General features: G+C 39.5%; 1 protein-coding gene across 5 annotated transcripts in view; it reads left to right on the forward strand.

The window, feature by feature from the left end:
• CDC14A (cell division cycle 14A) overlaps nt 1-18,788 on the forward strand; it is a 188,460-nt gene that overhangs the window by 70,941 nt on the left and 98,731 nt on the right. For 3 of the 5 annotated variants that reach the window (XM_032636902.1, XM_032636894.1, XM_032636911.1), the window contains exon 5: nt 599-678. The exons of 1 other annotated variant lie outside the window; for it this stretch is intronic. In XM_032636902.1, the coding sequence (XP_032492793.1) occupies nt 599-678 (80 nt within the window). Of the gene's footprint in view, nt 1-598; nt 679-18,666; nt 18,775-18,788 lie in introns of those variants that run through there. One more of the 5 variants, XM_032636931.1, reaches the window with a different exon arrangement.

Below are 18,788 nucleotides of genomic sequence, written 5' to 3' on the forward strand. Positions count from 1 at the left end.
GGAGGGATTTAAGTATCCTTGACATCAAGAGCCAAGCCAATATGCTTTCCAGTGCTCTTACCTGCATGCATTTCCCCCCATTTCATTGTGATTTTATTGATTGTTTGGAGAGCAACATGCGCTTTCCTCAGAGGAGACCGAGAACTCTGTAGATCTCCCAAGGGTACTGTGCCCTGAGATGTCTTTCAGAATTCACCAGGAACTAAATTACCTCGCAGCAGATCTTCTACGAAGGACAGGGAAGTCTGTATTGGTCTTTGGTGAACACACAGTTCAATAATGGAGGTACAATTATTCTGCTCCCCAAAGGGAAAACCTTGCCATTGTATCTGTTCAGTGTGCCTTGTAAACAGCCCTGGATGGCCCCTTTATGGATTAGCCCTGTGTCTTTAAGCTCTTACTCATCCTTAAGCCAAAGGCTGTTGTTCCGCTTCAAGCTGAAAAGGAAATTTCGGCAGCTTGCTTGCTGTCTAAAGATCAACATTATCACCATGACAGTTGTCACTTTCAAAGTGGAAATGCAAATTTGGTGAGTAATTAAGTTAGTTTTGTGTCATTCTTTGGTGGTGTTCTAAATGTTGCTATTTATTTGTCTTAGGTAATCTATTTAAAGAAGACACCAGAAGAAGCCTACAGAGCACTCCTATCTGGCTCAAATCCCCCCTATCTTCCATTCAGGTATAACTGCTTGTGAGACTTGAGTTATGGCAACTTTGCTAGACAGCTTGCTACTTTAGAATTGGAGAATTGTGTTTTTTAATTGTATGAAGAGTGTGACCATGATATTACATGGAATGAAATGAGACAGTAGTTTTTATTATTTTGTTTTTGTAGAGACCCCCTCCCCCATCTAGTAAGAATAAAATAGCTTTCCCTTTTTAGGAATTAATTTTTTTCCTTGAATTCTTTCTATACCTTGACAGTTTAAGCACAAACAGTGCCTGATTTATGACCTAATAACCACGTCAAGATTTGTTAGATTTCAGTCATCTACATCACTGATTCATCCATTCATTCTTTCATTTTGTGAGCATCGATTGATCTCTGACCAAATGTCAGGGGCTGGGAATATAGAATAAGAGCCTCAAAGCACCTTCCCAGAAGTACATATTTAGTGGGAACCCTAATCACCTGTTGAGCAGACAAATCTAGCTTCCATCCTGAGGAAGGCTGTCTCTCATTACAGTGCTGGAAAAGAATGTTTTGAAGTGTCACCTGAAGAAGATATTTTAAAAATTTCATGTAAACTTGAGCTTATTTAAAGAGTAGAAGGAAATGTACTACTTCTACTTCAGAAGAACTTCCACAACAGTCATCAACAGAATTGTGAATGATTCTAATATTTTTGCCTTTTTGTTTATTTGTGTGTCCAAGTCTACAAGCACATGGATTGCTTCTTATTGTTACTAATATCAAAATTACCAACAGTTTTTCATTACCAATAATGAAAGAAAGGAACAGGAAAGAATGAGGAGGCCTCTTTGTCTTCATTACTCTCCTGTAAACTCGCAGAGGGCAGGTCCCAGTGCCTGACACTTAAAAGTGCTTTTTGTGGGCTTCCCTGGTGGCGCAGTGGTTGAGAGTCCGCCTGCCGATGCAGGGGACGCGAGTTCGTGCCCCGGTCCGGGAAGATCCCACATGCCGCGGAGCGGCTGGGCCTGTGAGCCATGGCCGCTGGGCCTGTGCGTCCGGAGCCTGTGCTCTGCAACGGGAGAGGCCACAACAGTGAGAGGCCCGCGTACCACAAGAAATAAAAAAAAAAAAAATTTAAAAAAAAAAAAAAAAAAAAAAAAAAAAGTGCTTTTTGTAAATATTTATTTTAATGAATAAGTTAAGACTAAATCCCCTAAGATCCAAAGGATTCCCACGTCTGTTTCTCAGACCACAAGAGGGAGAGTTATTAGGCACAGGGTGGGTGTCAGGTGAGGAGGATATAGGGACAACAACAGCTAGTATGCTTGATCTTCTCAGTGAAAGCAAGGGGTAAAGTACTGGAGTTGGGACAGTGAGAGGAAAATATCCTCAAGCAACCTAGAGAATGAGCTAATTAGCCATTGAAGGACAGATAAAAGGTTACAGATTATGTAGAAGAGAGTTTTAACGATGAGGACAAAACTTTTTTTCTCCCACTTCTAATGGCTTCTATAATTTGAAAGCTCTTTGTACAATTCTATTTTTTAGAAAAGGGTAATTGTTTTAGTTAATTTGGGCTGTTGTAACAAAGTACCATAGACTGGGTGGGTTGTAAACAACAGACATTTGTTTCTCACAGTTCTGCAGACTAATCAGGTGCCAGCATGGTCAAGTTCTGGTGAGGGCTCTCTTCAGGGCTGTAGACTGCTTACTTCTCGCTGTGTCCTCACATAGTGGAAAGAGGGCAGAAAAACGCTCTGGGGTACCTCTTATTAGTGCCCTCTTATAAGGGCACTAATCGCATTCATGAGGGCTCTACCCTCATGACCTAACTACTTCCCAAGGTCCCACCTCCTAATACCATCCCATTGGGGATTAGGCTTTCAACATATGACTTTTGGGGGGACACAAACTTCCGTTTCATTGCAGTAATAATGATAATATTAATCACTTCCTAAATTTTAAGCAAAGTGGTTAAGAGTACATGATTTGGAGGCAGAGACACTGCCTGGGTTCGAAGGTTCATTCTGCTCTTTTCTATATGTAATAAGTAAGTATATGTAACTTGGGCAAATTACTTATCCTCTCTGAGCTTCAGCTTCCTTTTCTGTACAATGGCTTCAGAGCTATCCTGAGGATTAAATGAGGTAATACATATATCACCGTGCCTGGTGCAGTACCTGGTTTTTGTTTTTCTTGTTGTTGTTAGTACTATTACTATTATTCATAAGAAATAAGGATTATCCACAAGGATATAAATATGAATAGGAAGTATTTCTAATGATCACACATTCTAGTAGGGGCAGGTAGCTCTATAGGCACGTAATTAATTGTTAAAAAGTTGGGTTTTATAAAAATAGAAGAAAAGATTCTGACAGAAATACGAGAAAGTATCAGACTCATTTAAACTAAACTTTTAAAGGGTTTCGCAGGTAGAGGAGGAAAAGTTAGGCATCTGTGTACCCTACTGGAAAGCCCTGGAAGGGATTGTGTCTGAGGCAACTTCCAACATCCTCTGTGGTAGGAGCCATAGGATCTGTGGTGAGAGAGGGGCCAGCGACTGTGAAGGGATCATAGGTGTACTTTTCCTTGAGACAGTGAGGACTCATTAAAATTGTTTTTTAAATCAGAAAAATGTTTACAAGTTTTTGTTGTTATTTTGAAAACAACACATGCACCTGGGGATTGTAATGCTGTAACATTTGTAAAATTGTAATTCCAGTCAATAGGCCCAGTGGACATTGTGGCTATTCAGACATTTTAAGTGGAAAATATATATTAATTTTTATGCTTGTGATAGTATCCACTCAGAAGTCATGGGAGATGTATTTGTTTCACAAGCCAGGTGAGCCTTGCTAACCTTTAACCTTAATTGTGAATTTAGATGAAGATACTGGAGAAGGAGAAGGAAAGAATGAATTCTTCCTTTAATCAAAATTATATTTTAGCTTATATGTGATAGGTAATTAATTTGTTTCCTGAGAACTAGAATCTTTGAATAATTGATAAGATTGGAATGGAAGAAAAGATATAAAAAATTATTACTACTTAACGTAGAATTAAATCATAATTGTAGCTTATTTTTCCAAACTGTTTTTATTTAAATATTTGAAAATATAAATACATTACATGGTTCAAATATTTTAAAATATATATAGTTTATAGTGAAAACTCTCTCTCCCACCCTTGATTCTTATCTGTCCAGTCCTTTCCAAATAACTTCTGGTGTTAGTTTATTCTATATCCTTCTAGAGTTTCTTTATGCATATATAAGCAAATAAAGATGTACAGTCTTATTTTCCCCATTTTATCACAAAATGTAACATACTATATGTACTATTCTGCATCTTGATTTTTTTTTCACTTAACTCATCTTGGATATATTTTTTCACATCAGTAAATAGAGAGCTTCCTTCCTCATTCTGTCTTACTGCTGTATAATGTACAAGAATGCATTTAATTGGTCTCTGACAGGTAGACATTTAGGTCATTTCCTATCTTTTTAACTGTAGCTTTTTAAGTCACATGGTCTCAAATGTATTTTAGAAGAAAGAAATTGAGACAATACTCTGGAGAATATTGTAGTGTTGTTAGACATAGAGAATTTTAGTTATTTGTTTACCTGAAAAAAAGAATGCTTAACACAGACTTCAGGCATTTTTTCCCCTTAGTTTAGGCACCTATTTCCAACTAAAAGTTTGACCTTGAATATAACTAAGCTGTATTTCTCTGATAATGTGACACGAAGAGTTGGTGTACAACTTAATGTATTTACATTAAGTTGCATTTCTAAATCCAGACTCTTCATAAATCCTACATTTGAAGCAGAAAATACCACACAGTGTGCATTTATAATTCAGTGGAAAATTTAGTTGATAGAATACTACTAGTTTTCTGGAATTTTGCTACAGAAACAATTTTTTTCCTAATGCTGAGATAAGATGTGAGTTGATTTTAGTCTACTGCCCAGATCAACTAAAGCTAATGCAGTATTATCAAGAATCATCTTCATACTAGTCCTAGTCAGTCATCATTGCCTTTGCCTTCCTTTGATAATCTGGATTCTATCATCCACTAGGTTTTCCACCCCATTTATTGTTAAATTACATCTTTATCTTCATTGTCTAGATTTTTTTTATCCCACTTCTGCATTAATACTTTTATTTGTAAAACAGGAAGCCTCAAAGGAACTTCTATTTAAATGTGATTGTTTTATTGTCTAAAAATTAAGAAAAATGAGGACAGTTTTGAAGGCTTGTTGACGTGTGGTTGGTATCTTTACATGCCCTCTTTACTGAAATGACTATTTACCATTTGTGCTATAGGGTTTTAGTCTTTCTAATCAAAGTGTTTTAAGGTTTTAATTTAAATAATGCTGTTCTTCAAGATTTATTGATTTAACAAACATTTATTGGAGCAGTCTCTTCCGTAGCACCTTTGCTCATTTTTCTAGAGAGGGTTGGCATGTCCTGTGCCTATAATTTCCTATTACATTTTGTTCATGCCCCATTACATTTGCTACATACACCATTAAAACAAATGTCTTATATTGTAATTATTTGTTTGCATGGCTGACTTTCCACCAAATATGGCTGACTCTTCTCTCAAGGGCTGGGATTGGGTTCTTTTCTTATTTGTGTGCCAGGGAATACATAATTAATTTATTGCTTTTTCTGTGCCAGTCACTATGTTAGACTTATGGATCTAAAGATTATTAGGACAACTAGGTACCTGCTCCAGGAGGAAGGAGATTTAACACTGGAACTGGAGATTGGAGGAGCTGTTAGGGGTAGGCATCATGAATGCCTTGCACATTACAAAGAAAATGGAGAATAACAATCCAGGTACTGGCTTTAGGTGCTGTAAGTTTTCATTTGTATGGCATAGGTTGTTTTTTATAATGGTAGGTTAGGTAGGATACTATATAATATGATGCTTGCAGTGTATTACTATAACCACAAGTACTGTCTAATTGAGTTTTTCTATTTGGATTTATCTTAAAAATTTTAAATTAATAGTTTTCTATTAACCTAGTTAAAAATTCACTAAAGATGAAGCAAATTAAAAAAAAAAAGATTTGGGGGGCTTCCCTGGTGGCGCAGTGGTTGAGAGTCCGCCTGCCGATGCAGGGGACACAGGTTCGTGCCCTGGTCCGGGAGGATCCCACATGCCGCGGAGCGGCTGGGCCCGTGAGCCATGGCCGCTGAGCCTGCACGTCCAGAGCCTGTGCTCCGCAATGGGAGAGGCCATAACAGTGAGAGGCCTGCGTACCGCAAAAAAAGAAAAAAAAGAGAGAGGAAAAAAAAAAAAAAAAAGATTTGGGTAGATTTACTGCTTATTCTTTTTTTTCTGTCAGTTTTATTGAGATATAGTTGATATACAACACTGTATAAATTTAAGGTGTACCACTCAATGACTTGACTTTCATATATTGTGAAATGATTACCACAATAAGTTTAGTTAACACTTATCACCTCATACAGTTACAGTTTTTTTTCTTATGATGAGAACCTTTGGGATCTACTCCCTTAGCAACATTCAAATACCCCATAGAGCAGTGTTAACTATAGTCACCATGTTGCATATTACATCCCCAGTACTTATTTACCTTATAACTGGAGGTTTATACCTTTTGACCACCTTCACTCAATTCCTCCCCCCAACCCCCATTTACTGCCTATTTTTTTAAAGATTTTTTCCCATTTTATTCCATTTTCTTTTGTTTTTAGTTAATTCATTTTATTTTTGGCTGTGTTGGGTCTTCATTGCTGAGCGCGGGCTTTCTCTAGTTGCGGCGAGCTGGGGCTAGTCTTCATTGCAGTGAGCTGGCTTCTCATTGCGGTGGCTTCTCTTGTGGCGGAGCACGGGCTCTAGGCACACGGGCTTCAGTAGTTGTGGCACGCAGGCTCAGTAGTTGTGGCTCTAGAGCGCAGGCTCAGTAGTTGTGGTGCACAGGCTTAGTTGCTCCGTGTCATGTGGGATCTTCCTGGACCAGGGATCGAACTCGTGTCCCCTGCATTGGCAGGTGGATTCTTAACCACTGCGCCACCAGGGAAGTCCCTACTGTCTATTCTTGATTACATGAAGTATAGTAGACTTTGGAGACATTTGAATTTCTGGCTTGGTGTGACACTCAAGGAGTATTTGTTGTGATGTTACTGTCTGCAAGTCAGTTTTAGGGTGTTCCATTTAATGGTAAAGTAGGTCTGTCGAAAACTGTACTTTTCACTTGTACTAAGGATAGCCAATGTGTTTTATCAACAGTGACTTTATCTCAAAACTAGGGAAAGAGGGTATTTTCCACCTATTTTAATTCTTTAAGTCCATCCATCTTTACTGTAGGCTTGCTTGGCAGTTGGTCTTCAAGGGAACAAGGGGCTTTTCAGTTCTGGGGCCAGAGTCGGAGTTTGAATTGGCAAGCCCAGTATGAACCTTTTTAGGTTCTCTTCCTGTCAGTCAGTGTACTACCAAATTGATAGTCCATACTGTTGACCAGTCATTCTACAAGGTCATATTAATTGCAGCCTCTCTACAGTCCCACGAGACCACCAACCCTTATTGGAATTCTTAGATTATTTTCTTGGCAGTGGTTTTTGAATCTGCATTTTTGGGTGTTCATAAAACAGGTGTTTGTGAAAACTTTCTAACTCTCACAGAACACTGAAAAGGTAACCCATCTAAATTGCACAACTCTGCTTTTAGATCTTTTTTTGTGCTTTCAAATTCACTTCGTGCTTACTTCTTTTTTTATTGGTCCTTATGTATTAGCTTGGTAACTTTTTGGGTATTAATGATTCATAAATCTGCTAAAACCCAATTTTTCTAGGACATATAAAATTAAATGGGGAATACAACTATACAGACAATAAATAACATCTAGGGGCCCAGTTTCGAAGACAAATATAGAAAGCATGACTTAAAAACTAATGACTAGGTGCAGAGGTGAGGTTGAGGTAGGGTGCCATGCTGATATCCAGTGGAATAAAGCTGGTTGAAAGTTGGATGTCCTATCATCACCAGTTTTTAGTTTAGTGTGTTTTATTTTTTTGGTGGGTCTCTTCCTGTTTAGGTCCAGGAACATATATTTGTGTGGCTATTTTATTTTAGTTTGGAGAAGAGGCTTATAGGTCAGTGTTTCCCAAAGTTACATTGGTTCTCATACTTGGTTTTAAAAAGTCTGGGAAGGAGGGCTTCCCTGGTGGCGCAGTGGTTGAGAGTCCGCCTGCCAATGCAGGGGATGCGGGTTCGTGCCCCGGTCCGGGAAGATCCCACATGCCGCGGAGCGGCTCGGCCCATGAGCCATGGCCGCTGAGCCTGCGCATCCGGAGCCTGTGCTCCGCAACGGGAGAGGCCAGAACTGTGAGAGGCCCGTGTGCCGCAAAAAAAAAAAAAAAAAAAAAAAAAGTCTGGGAAGGGGATTTGCCTGGTGGCGCAATGGTTAAGAATCCGCCTGCCAGTGCAGGGGACACAGGTTCAATCCCTGGTCCGGGAAGATTCGGCATGCCGTGGAGCGACTAAGCCCCTGCGCCACAACTACTGAGCCTGTGCTCTAGAGCCCACGAGCCACAGCTACTGAAGCCCGCGCGCCTAGAGCCTGTGCTCTGCAACAAGAGAAGCCACCGCAATGAGAAGCCCGTGCACCGCAACAAAGAGTAGCCCCCGCTCTCTGCATCTAGAGAAAGCCCGCGCACGGCAACGAAGACCCTACGCAGCCAAAAAAAGTCTGGGAAGCTTTAAAAAATATTGATGCCAGGTTCTACTCCCAGAAATTCTGATATAATTGGCTTGGGATGAAGTCTGGGTGTTGGGATTTTTAAAAACTACCTACATGATTCCAATATGCTGCCAAGGTTGTGCACTACTGCTCTATAAGGTTTACCGTGGCAAAAAAAAAAAAAAAAAATTCAACAGTCAAATAAGTTTAGAACTCTCCATCTTGGAGATTTTGCAGAGCACATTCCCATTTTAAAGATTCTGCATGGTTCTGAGTAATAAAGTAACCTGTTTAACTCAGAATTTTCCCAAGTACTTCAGCCTGAAATCGGTCCCCATCCCCCTCCCACTTCTATTAACATTCCAGCAGAACTAGCTTTCTGAAACTCTAGGATACATTTCCTGATCCACACCTGTGTGGAACAGAATAGATCTCTTGGGATTAGAATAATAAGCTTCCATTTGGGGAAATGTTTTTGCATGGTTTCCTGAGTTTTAGAAATAGATGGCTTATCAAATAATGATATTTTATCTAATATGAACAGGAATAACGAATTTTCTCTTAAAGCAGACTTGACGCCAGAAAACCTTCCTTAACAGAGAACCCACAAACCTCCCTCTATCAATCCTTTAATGACGTTTGTCATTAAAATGAACCCATACTGTTTGTGTTCAGGGATGGGTTTGTTGTGTTTTGGGGATGACCCCTAGTGATATCCCGGTTGCTGAGCTAGTGTTAATGTGGCTGAGTCTTAATGGGAAGTCTCACCTGAGCATGCCAGAACTTGCAGGTCTCTTAACAAAGGCCCAGAGGGGTCAACTACTTAGAACTTGGCATTAGGCTGCCTTCTTTCTTCTAAAGCAAAGTAAACATGTGCTGGTAGATGTTAGATGCAATTATAAACTGTATCTCTTTACATAACATGTTAAATCCGATATTTGTTAGTTTAAATATGATACTGTGATTTCTGTTAAAGTTTATTTAGCATTAACTTTGTACTTCAAAGGGAAAGTTCTCTTTACCATGTTTTTTCCCTAAGTATCAAAATGTAGAAACAAAATTTATTTTATGCTCTCTTAAGACTTTCATTCTCAACTTTTCTTTATGATGGCTAACTCTCTGCTTCTCAGTGTTGATCTTTGGGGTCATTTCTACCTCCATGGATCTTTAATAAACCTTTACTTTTGATGCTTGATGTGATGGGAAAGAATCTGCATTAGTTTTGATTAGTGAGGATGGGCCAGTTTCCTGAGTCTTGAAAATAGAACAAAATAAATTATCCAGTCCGAACTGTACAATCTATTTTCAACAGCTGGGGCATATTGAATAACTGAGACCACTATGAAAAGCAGACTCTTTATCCGGTTTTCTTGTTAAAGTGTTAAATAAGCACTACTATTCAGGATCTGAGGACAGAAACAACTGTCAAGGTTTCTAGGACCCAATAATACGCAGAAGGAAGTGAGTAATATCTATTCTTTTTTTTTTTTTGGGGGGGGGACATGGCAGTGCTTCAGTGGTTTGAGTTGTGAAAATTGGCTCAGATTACTTTTTTTGTTTTTCCTGTTTTTATGGTTTCAGACCAGTGTACCAAACTTTCTGTAGAAGGGTCAGTGCCAAATTTTTGTACTCTTTACAGTACTTTTCCGATAGCCAGCCTTAGTTGATAAAGGTGGTTTGGAATAAGTTTGCAATCATTTATGTTGATGAACATAGTTATTTTGTTGAATGCCTCGTATATGAAGCTCTTATTTTCAATATTGGAGTCAAAGATAATTTACTATTATTTTTATCTTTAAAACAAAATTACTGTGGTTAAATAGGGGATAGTCAGGTGTTGATAAAAGGCCCAGAGCACAGTCCTTGGCCTGTTTTTCTGGTATCTGTTATTGCTAGGGGTTCTATTCTGCTGACTTATGACCTTTTAAGCCATAACTTAGAAATGAATTTTCGCAAATCTCTGTTTCTTTAGATGAGCAAAATGATTAGTGTATAGCTTTATGTTAAATCTGAAAAGCAGGAGATTCTGTGTCCTTTTTTTTTGTTGGGTACTGGTCATGTTCAATTTTTGGCTCTGCCCCGTGAAGCCATTTGATTTTTGTTCTTTTGTAAGTGGGAAATAGCTTCGTTCTCCCCACTAATTCTTAGCAAATACATTTTTAGCTTATAGGTCTAGATAATATAAACCATTGGCTTGCTCTTTTCCCTGGAGCTGGTGCATATATAGCGTGGATGTGTTCAGAGACTGGAAACCAGGTGTAATTTGGACAATTGTGTAAAGTATTTTTGGACATTGTCTAATTCCCAAGTATCCATACAAATTAGGGCTGAATTGTCTAGTACAGTAGCTATTACCTACATGTGCTATTCAGCACTTGCAATTTGTTTAGTCCAAACTGAAATAGACTACAAGCCTATAAAATACACATTCGATTTCAAAGGTTTAGTATAAGAAAAGTAAAATATCTTATTTATAATTGTGTTGATTACATGCTGAAATATTTCAGATACATTGGATTAAACAAAATATATCGTTAAAATTAATATTATTTATTTCTTTTTATTTTAATATGGTTATGAAAAAAATTAAAATTACACATGTGGCTCTCTTTTGTGGCTTTCATTATATTTCCATTGGAAAGCAGTGATCTAGATTACATTTTTGTGATTGTACACAGTTTATGATTACAGATTTTTTATATAATTTTTGTTTTGAAATGTCCGTAGTTCCCAGCCACTTAGAGTTGTTCAGGCATATGTTGAATGGTCTCCTTGTAATGGTTATTCATTCATTCATTCATTCAACAGCTACACGAGAGTAATGTGCTCAACACTGTACTAGATTCTGGGCATACAACATAAAGGACACATTCCCTGTCCTTAGGAAGCTCTTGATCTTGTGCTGGTTGTGTAGATGGGATTCAGTTCAGTGACTGGAAGGGTGCTCAGATGACCTTTGAGATCCTTTCTAACCCATTGCTCTGCAGGTATTTGCCTGCCTCATAACTACTTGCTATCTGGAGAATTTACAGAGAATCAGAATCAAGATGTGTAAATCACAGTCATTTCTGTTATTTCTTAGTCCATTTACTATAGCTCTGTTTTATTCTTTTTTTTAATTTTTTTAATTTTTTAATTTTTTATTTATTTTTGGCAGTGTTGGGTCGTCGTTTCTGTGCGAGGGCTTTCTCTAGTTGCGGCGAGCGGGGTCCACTCTTCATCGCGGTGCGCGGTGCGCGGGCCTTTCACTGTCTCGGCCTCTCTTGTTGCGGAGCACAGGCTCCAGACGCGCAGGCTCAGTAGTTGTGGCTCACGGGCCCAGTTGCTCCGCGGCATGTGGGATCTTCCCAGACCAGGGCTTGAACCCGTGTTCCCTGCGTTGGCAGGCAGGTTCTCAACCACGAGCGCCACCAGGGAAGCCCTGTTTTATTCTTTAATGTAGTCTCCACATTGTAAACACTGTGATTCTGTTTTTCATTATTCTTCATTTCAAACAACTTCATTACCAGAAATGCTTTCTTATTGTTTTATGTAAATATGTTCTTTCATCTCTGGTTTCATCTGCTCATTATTAACATTGACAGGGTTGCTTTATTCTGAGTGATTTCTTAGATTCGTAGGTTGCAAACAGTGGTGTGTTGGTAAACCGGCTCTGTAATTAAAGAGCATTTGCTGATTTGTGTGGTGTAAATTTTCCCTCCAATGCTGATTTGGGCTCTCAAAATTTTTGAATATCTAACAGTTGACTCTTGAGAGCCTGTAGAAGGACAGCTTTAGTACAATAGGGAATCAAGCCCTTTCTCTTTGTATCTCTTTGGGGATGGTGATTCTAGTTTTCTTAAATTTAATTTTTCTTCTACTGCTTCTCTGCAAAATAAATGTAAAAATAAACAAAAAAATCCCAATTGCTTCACCTATAAAATATTCATAATTCAGTCTTTCATTCAATAAATCTTTATTGACTGACAGTGATTTTTATAACCACTTCATCATAGTTTTATGGTTCAGTTGACTGTTATGCCAGAAATCACATTTAGAAAGATAGAATTGCCGGGATGGATAGAATTTGGATGGTCAAGCGTGAGGTTGAGCTAAATTTGTATTTGGATGTCTCTAGATAGCTGTTGGTTGTAACATTAGTCTTCTGTGTTGGGGGTTAGAGACCCACGATGTATTCTTCAGCAGGGATGAATGATTAGAAATCCTGGGTGTTTGGGGTATTATTACCTTATGTCCTGAATGAAGAGCAGCCTTGTGTTTACCTGTTTAAGGGAGTAATGCAATATATGGTAAAGCTGTCATGGTATGGAAGTTAGAGCTGTAGTTTTCCCAGGCAGCACAGGATGTGCAAGCGTTTCCCCTCAATTGACATCTATGGGATTTCAGTGGTCCTTTATGAGGGAGGTGGAAAAATACATGTCCTTTTATTCAACTCAGTAACCATTTGGCTCAATAAATATAAATGAATGCATGGATGAATGAGTATAAAAGCAAACCAGGAGTTAAATAAACAACTGGGAACCAAAACCGCAATAAAAACTGTGGGAGTATAAAACTTTGTAGCACATTGGTATAGTGATTTAAATCCTGAAAGCTCTGTGTAGCCTCTCTAAAGTGTCTGGGTTAAAATAAAAGTGTGTTTAATACCATTGACAAAGAAAGAGAAAACTACTTTGAATGTCACTGCTTTTTAGCTTTATTCAGTTAATACTCTTTGGCAAAGAGAACAGAAAGAAATGATCTTAAATGGACAGAAGGGATTTGGGGTTAATGCAAAGAAAGCTCTTCTTGCTAGTGAGGATGGAGGTGTCAGGCTCTCGAGTTAACAAAAGTGGCCATAGGAGATCATCGAACATTTTCTTGGGATGATCTCCCAAGCTCCTTTACTTAATTTAAACATTTATTGACAAACATTTATTGACTATCTATTTCATGCCAGGCACTGTATTAGGTACTAAAGAGACAATGGTGAGTAAAAAAACATATAGATCCTGTCTTCTTAGGGACTATTGTAGAGAGAGAGTCAGGGAATCTAATAAGCACATCATGATATAATGTCAAACTGTAGTTAAGTCCAGTGGAAAAAAATGGGGACCTGATCTAGCCGGAGTGGGGTTGGAGGATTTTCCCTGAGACAAGTCATCTTTGAGCTGGGATCTGAAGGGTGAGTAGGGTGACCTAGGCAAGGCGATTGGAGAACATGTGACCAGGGGAGCAAAGGTTCAGAGTGCCCCTCTGAGGAGCTCAGGGAAGGGGGTTGTGATGGGCACAGAGCGTGAGGGAGCATGATGTGAGGAGGAGACTGGAGAGGCGGGGAGGGCCAGATACCACAGGCCTTGCATCCATTTTAGGATTTGAACCTTCCCTCGAGAGAGCAGTGGGAATCCGAGAAGGGCTACAGCAGAAGAGTGGCTGGATCAGACTTGCCTTTTAAAGAAATCACTCTGGCTGCAGTGAAGAGAACTGATTAGAAAGGCGAGGGGTGGATGTGGGGAGGCTCTTGTAGTGTGTGGAGAGGTGCTACGTGAGAGGCAGCAGAACCGTAAATGCGTTCACAAGATGTTTAGGAGGGAAACACAGTGGGGCACGGTGCAGTAGGGTACGGGAAATGAGAGAGACAGAAGGACTTCTGGGCTGTAGCTTGAGTGATTGTGGAAGCTGTGTCTTTTACCAAGTTACAGAGGATCGGAGGATCAAATTATTGTTGTTGTTTTGAGGTAGGGGCAGATTCAAGAGATTCTTCTTCCACAATGAGTTTGAGATGCCTTAAGACACCCAAATGGAAATGTCATGTATGTGGTTGGCTGTCCTGCCTTGGAGATTTAAGGACTTTGTGCTAGGGAGATAAATTTGAGGGTTATTGGCAGATAGATGGTACCTTACATAGATGAGATTGTGTAGGGCAGGGATTTTCAAAATGTGGTCCCTCTTACCAGCAGCACTGATGCCACCTGGAAACTTGTTAGAAATGCAGATTCTCAGACCCCGTTCCATACCTACTGAATCAGAAACTCAGGTGGGGCCCAGCATTCTGTGTTTTAAGAAGCCATCTCGGTGATGCTGATGCTGATGAATGCTAAAGTTTGAGAGCACCTGGTCTCGGAAGAGAGCATGGAGTGTGGAGAATTTCAGTCTGGAATTGAATCTTGAAGAGACTGGGAGGTGAAGGATGACTTTGCAGAGGAGATTGGGAAGGAGTAGTGTTTAGAGAGGTCAAAGCAAAATCCAGGAACAATGAAGAGAATATTCAGAGGGAATTACTTGTTCTTGACCGAGTAAATAAAATGGTGCTTGCAGAATGTTCCCTGAACTTAGAATAAGCAAATCTAGAGACAGAAAGTAGATTAGTGATCGCCAGGGTTGGAGTGGGGACGGGGAATGAATGAGGAGTTATTGCAAATGGGTATAGAGTTTCTTTCTGGTGGTAAAATGGTTTCGAATTAGTGGTGTGCATTGTGACTATACTAAAAATCACAGCATTATGAATACATTAGAAATCACTGAATTGTACATTTTAGAAAGGCTAAAATGGTGAATTTTATCTCAATTTAAAAAAAAGTCCCCTGGGCTTAGCCATATGGAGATCATTGGTGACCTTAGTGAGAAATGTTCATGGCATGGATGAGGGTGGAAGCAGAACAGAGGAGGTCAAGATGTGAGAGAAGAGAAAGTGGGGGCAGGAAGATGAATAGTTTTTCAGGGAAGCCCTGTTTTAAAGAGGAGGCCAAAGAGAGGGTGGTGGCTGAAGTTAAGAAAATTTCAGATATTTTTTTTCTTTTAAAGATGGTAGGGACTTGAAAATGTTTGACTGCTATTGGAAAGGATCCAAGAGAGAGATACGGAGAGGAAAGAAATCATCCACTGTGTTGAATAATGATGCAGTTTCAGGGTAGGAAAGGACTTTTGAGTTTACTAGAGCCTGGTGTTTTCCTAATCTTCACCTCCATTTCCTATAACAATGTAGGTGAAAAATATTTCTTGCAAGCCATCTGCCAATTCAAACTTGAACGTCGTGTGGGGCGGGTTATCTTGCTGCCTTCCAGGACCAACCATTTTATTTTTAGATGGTTCTAACTACATTGGGTGGTTGAGGAAACTCAACAGGTAAGATTTATTTATAAAGTAGGAGATAATATTGCTTTTATAGAGTAAAATTTTTCAGCTTCTTAAAGTACTTTCAAACTTATTATAGTCATTTCCTTCATTCTTATTTCCAGAAGAACCCAGTGCTGCCACTTCCTGAGCCTTTTGCGAATTATCTGGTATTAGTTGGGTTGATGCTCTGATTTTTCCCCTGTCACCTTAGTATTCAGTTTTCTTGGTCTTCTAATTTATTATCACTCATGTATCTGACTTCCAGCTTTCAGAATTTTATTGCTGTTGTCTGTTCTCATTCTCCCTGACCTTGTTGGATTCCATTTAAAAAAGCCTTTTAAAATTCTCTTTTTAGTGGGGTTTTTGTAGATAACATGGATTTACTCTGCCACTTTTATCTTTCTCCCTTTTTTTCCCCCAGAGAATATGTAACATGTTTTTGTGTCCCTTCACTTTTATGGTTACTTTCCTTTGACTATGTATGAGCCAGGTGCCACTAATAAGCCATTTCTCTCTTGCCTAGTTATGAGGGCAGGTTTTGGGAACCTGTTGCCTTCATGAGGATTAAATGTGTTAACGCATCTAAATTACCCAGCATAGTAAGTGTTGGAAAAAGGTATGTCATCAACTTTCCCCAGTCCTGAGGATGTGACTTAATTTTATTGCATCGCTTATTATATATCAGTTTGTGAATGTCAGCCTGTCTTTCTAGCCTGCTGTAACTGCTTTGTATCCTAATTTTGTCAGATGGCCTGTTAACGCACCCTCGCTCTCAGGCCTGCACATTTGATCACCAAGTCACCAGAGCTCTCTTTTCAGTTGTTGGTAAAAACGGTGGCTATGCTAAGACAAGAGATATCATGATAATCTCACCATGCTTTGCAGACAGTACGAGAGACTGGATCTGGAGCTTTTCTGATAACTTACATTTGTGGATCGGTCTAGCTGCGTCTAGGTGGGAAGATACACTTGAGGGAAGTAAGGAGCACCTTCAATTCTTATCATTTCTTTTACTCTTTTTAAATACAGATACTTTTTTCCCTAAGTTTTTCTTTTCTCTACCAAAGCAGTAGTTTTTAAACTAGGGTCTATAGAGAGAATTCAGATGACAAAAATATCATTTTTAAAAAAATTATTTATTTATTTATTCTTGGCTGTGTTGGGTCTTCGTTTCTGTGCGAGGGCTTTCTCTAGTTGCGGCGAGTGGGGGCCACCCTTCATCGTGGTGCGCGGGCCTCTCACTGTCACGGCCTCTCTTGTTGCAGAGCACAGGCTCTAGGCGCGTAGGCTCAGTGGCTGTGGCTCACGGGCTTATTTGCTCACGGGCCTAGTTGCTCACGGGCCTAGTTGCTCCGCGGCATGTGGGATCTTCCCATACCAGGGCTTGAAGCCGTGTCCTCTGCATTGGCAGGCAGATTCTTTTTATTTTTTGCGGTACGCGGGCCTCTCACCACCGCGGCCCCTCCCACCGCGGAGCACAGGCTCCGGACGCGCAGGCTCAGCGGCCGTGGCTCACGGACCCAGCTGCTCCGCGGCACGTGGGATCTTCCCAGACCGGGGCACGAACCCGTGTCCCCTGCATCGGCAGGTGGACTCCCAACCACTGAGCCACCAGGGAAGCCCACAAAAATATCTTTATTTTCACTAGCCATGTAAGTTATAAGATTGCATCCAATTATAAATGTTGGAAATAAACTATAGTAGTATTAGCAATATAAGTGACTTTTTCACAATAGAAACTACATTTTTATATCCCATTGCAGTTGTTGCATATATCTTAAGATATTTATGTTCATTTCTTCTTTAAAATTATAGTTGTTATCAGACCTGCTACTAGATCTTGTTATATATCAATATTAACAATAAAGTATGGTATTATAAATTTGTTTTGTTACATTTTGATGACTTTACATTTAATTGCATTAGTGTTCTGTTATTTCTATGTATTTTATTTTATGCGTTTAAAAACATTCTGAGAATAGACATTCACAGGCTTCATCAGAATGATGAAGGGGGGTCCTGCTGAAGGGGGGGTCCATGACACACAAAAGATTCTGAACTCTTGTCCTAAAAAGACAAGTTCCTACAAAGGAATGTGTGGTTATTTATATAAACTAGTATTTTGTCTTAGATCCCCAGCTACTCCTTTCTCTGGTTTAATCCCTTAAAATTTGCTTCTTAATATATGGCTTATATCTTTACAAGATATTTGAAATGGGGTTATTTGTTTTTCACTGACCCATGAGTTCAGATGGCATTAAAAAAAGAACTCTTGAAATCACGATTAAGTATCTAGAATAACCCTTCCTTAACATAGGTTAACTTTGATGTTTCAGGACTTAAACATTTCTGTTAGGCTGCTTTGCTAACCTACTATTTTTAAATTAGGTTATCAGGATGCTGAAACTCAGTGATGTTGACATTGCATTTAAATTCGCGGCTTAGCAGCCATAGTTTCAAGTTACCTTAGATGGTTGTGATACAAGATTCAGTTTTATGTTAATTATGTGTTAAAGCCTTTAATGGTCATTTTCTCCCCATGAAGCATCTTCTGTGGCCGCCCCCTTCCTCCCCACCTTGGACCAACTTTGTGTGGTACATTTGACTTTGTGATTGGCAGGTGCCTGACAGCTCTATTCCTTCAGGTCAGCAGTGGGGGCTGGGAAGAGCGACTGAGAGCCTTGAGGTCAAGTTTCTTGCCTTGGACACCTTGGAACATTGTTAGTGTTAAAGCTCCAGTGCCAGTTCTTGCTAACTGACCTGAACTTGATACTTCAGTTTTATGTTGCCTAAAGCAGGCCTGCTAAGTTGCTCTAAAAATTTAAATAAAGGATGAAGCACTCAGTTTTCGGTGCAGTAGGTCTCCACTCCTTTTGATAGAACACTTCATGGTGCATTAGAAGCTCTCCTGGATCCTGAGAGGAGATTGTTTGGAAGCATTTTCCTTGGCACTTTTTTTGGGGGGGGGTGGGGGAATGAGGGTGGGGTGGGGGGCAAAATGGAGGTAGTCGCATATAATCCATGAAAACAACTGCCAGGTTCTGTTGACCTGCATGCATTGTCCCATTTAAATTTTTATGCTAGTATTTGCCATATTCCTGACAGATGGTTGTTTCTCTGTCTGAGTACGTCTCATGATGATGCATGTTTTCGTTAATGAAATACTCACTGTTAATAATAATAAGAATAGTCATAATATTTATTGTTTCCTTTGTGCTAGGCACTATAGGAAGGACTTTATATTTTTTAAATGTAATCTGACAACAATCCTGTGAACAGTAGCTGCTATCAGTACCTTCATTTCACAGATGAGGAAACCAAGACTCATAGAGGTAAAATAACTTGC

Source organism: Phocoena sinus, chromosome 1 (genome assembly GCF_008692025.1).
Source record: "Phocoena sinus isolate mPhoSin1 chromosome 1, mPhoSin1.pri, whole genome shotgun sequence".
Classification (NCBI taxonomy): domain Eukaryota; kingdom Metazoa; phylum Chordata; class Mammalia; order Artiodactyla; family Phocoenidae; genus Phocoena; species Phocoena sinus.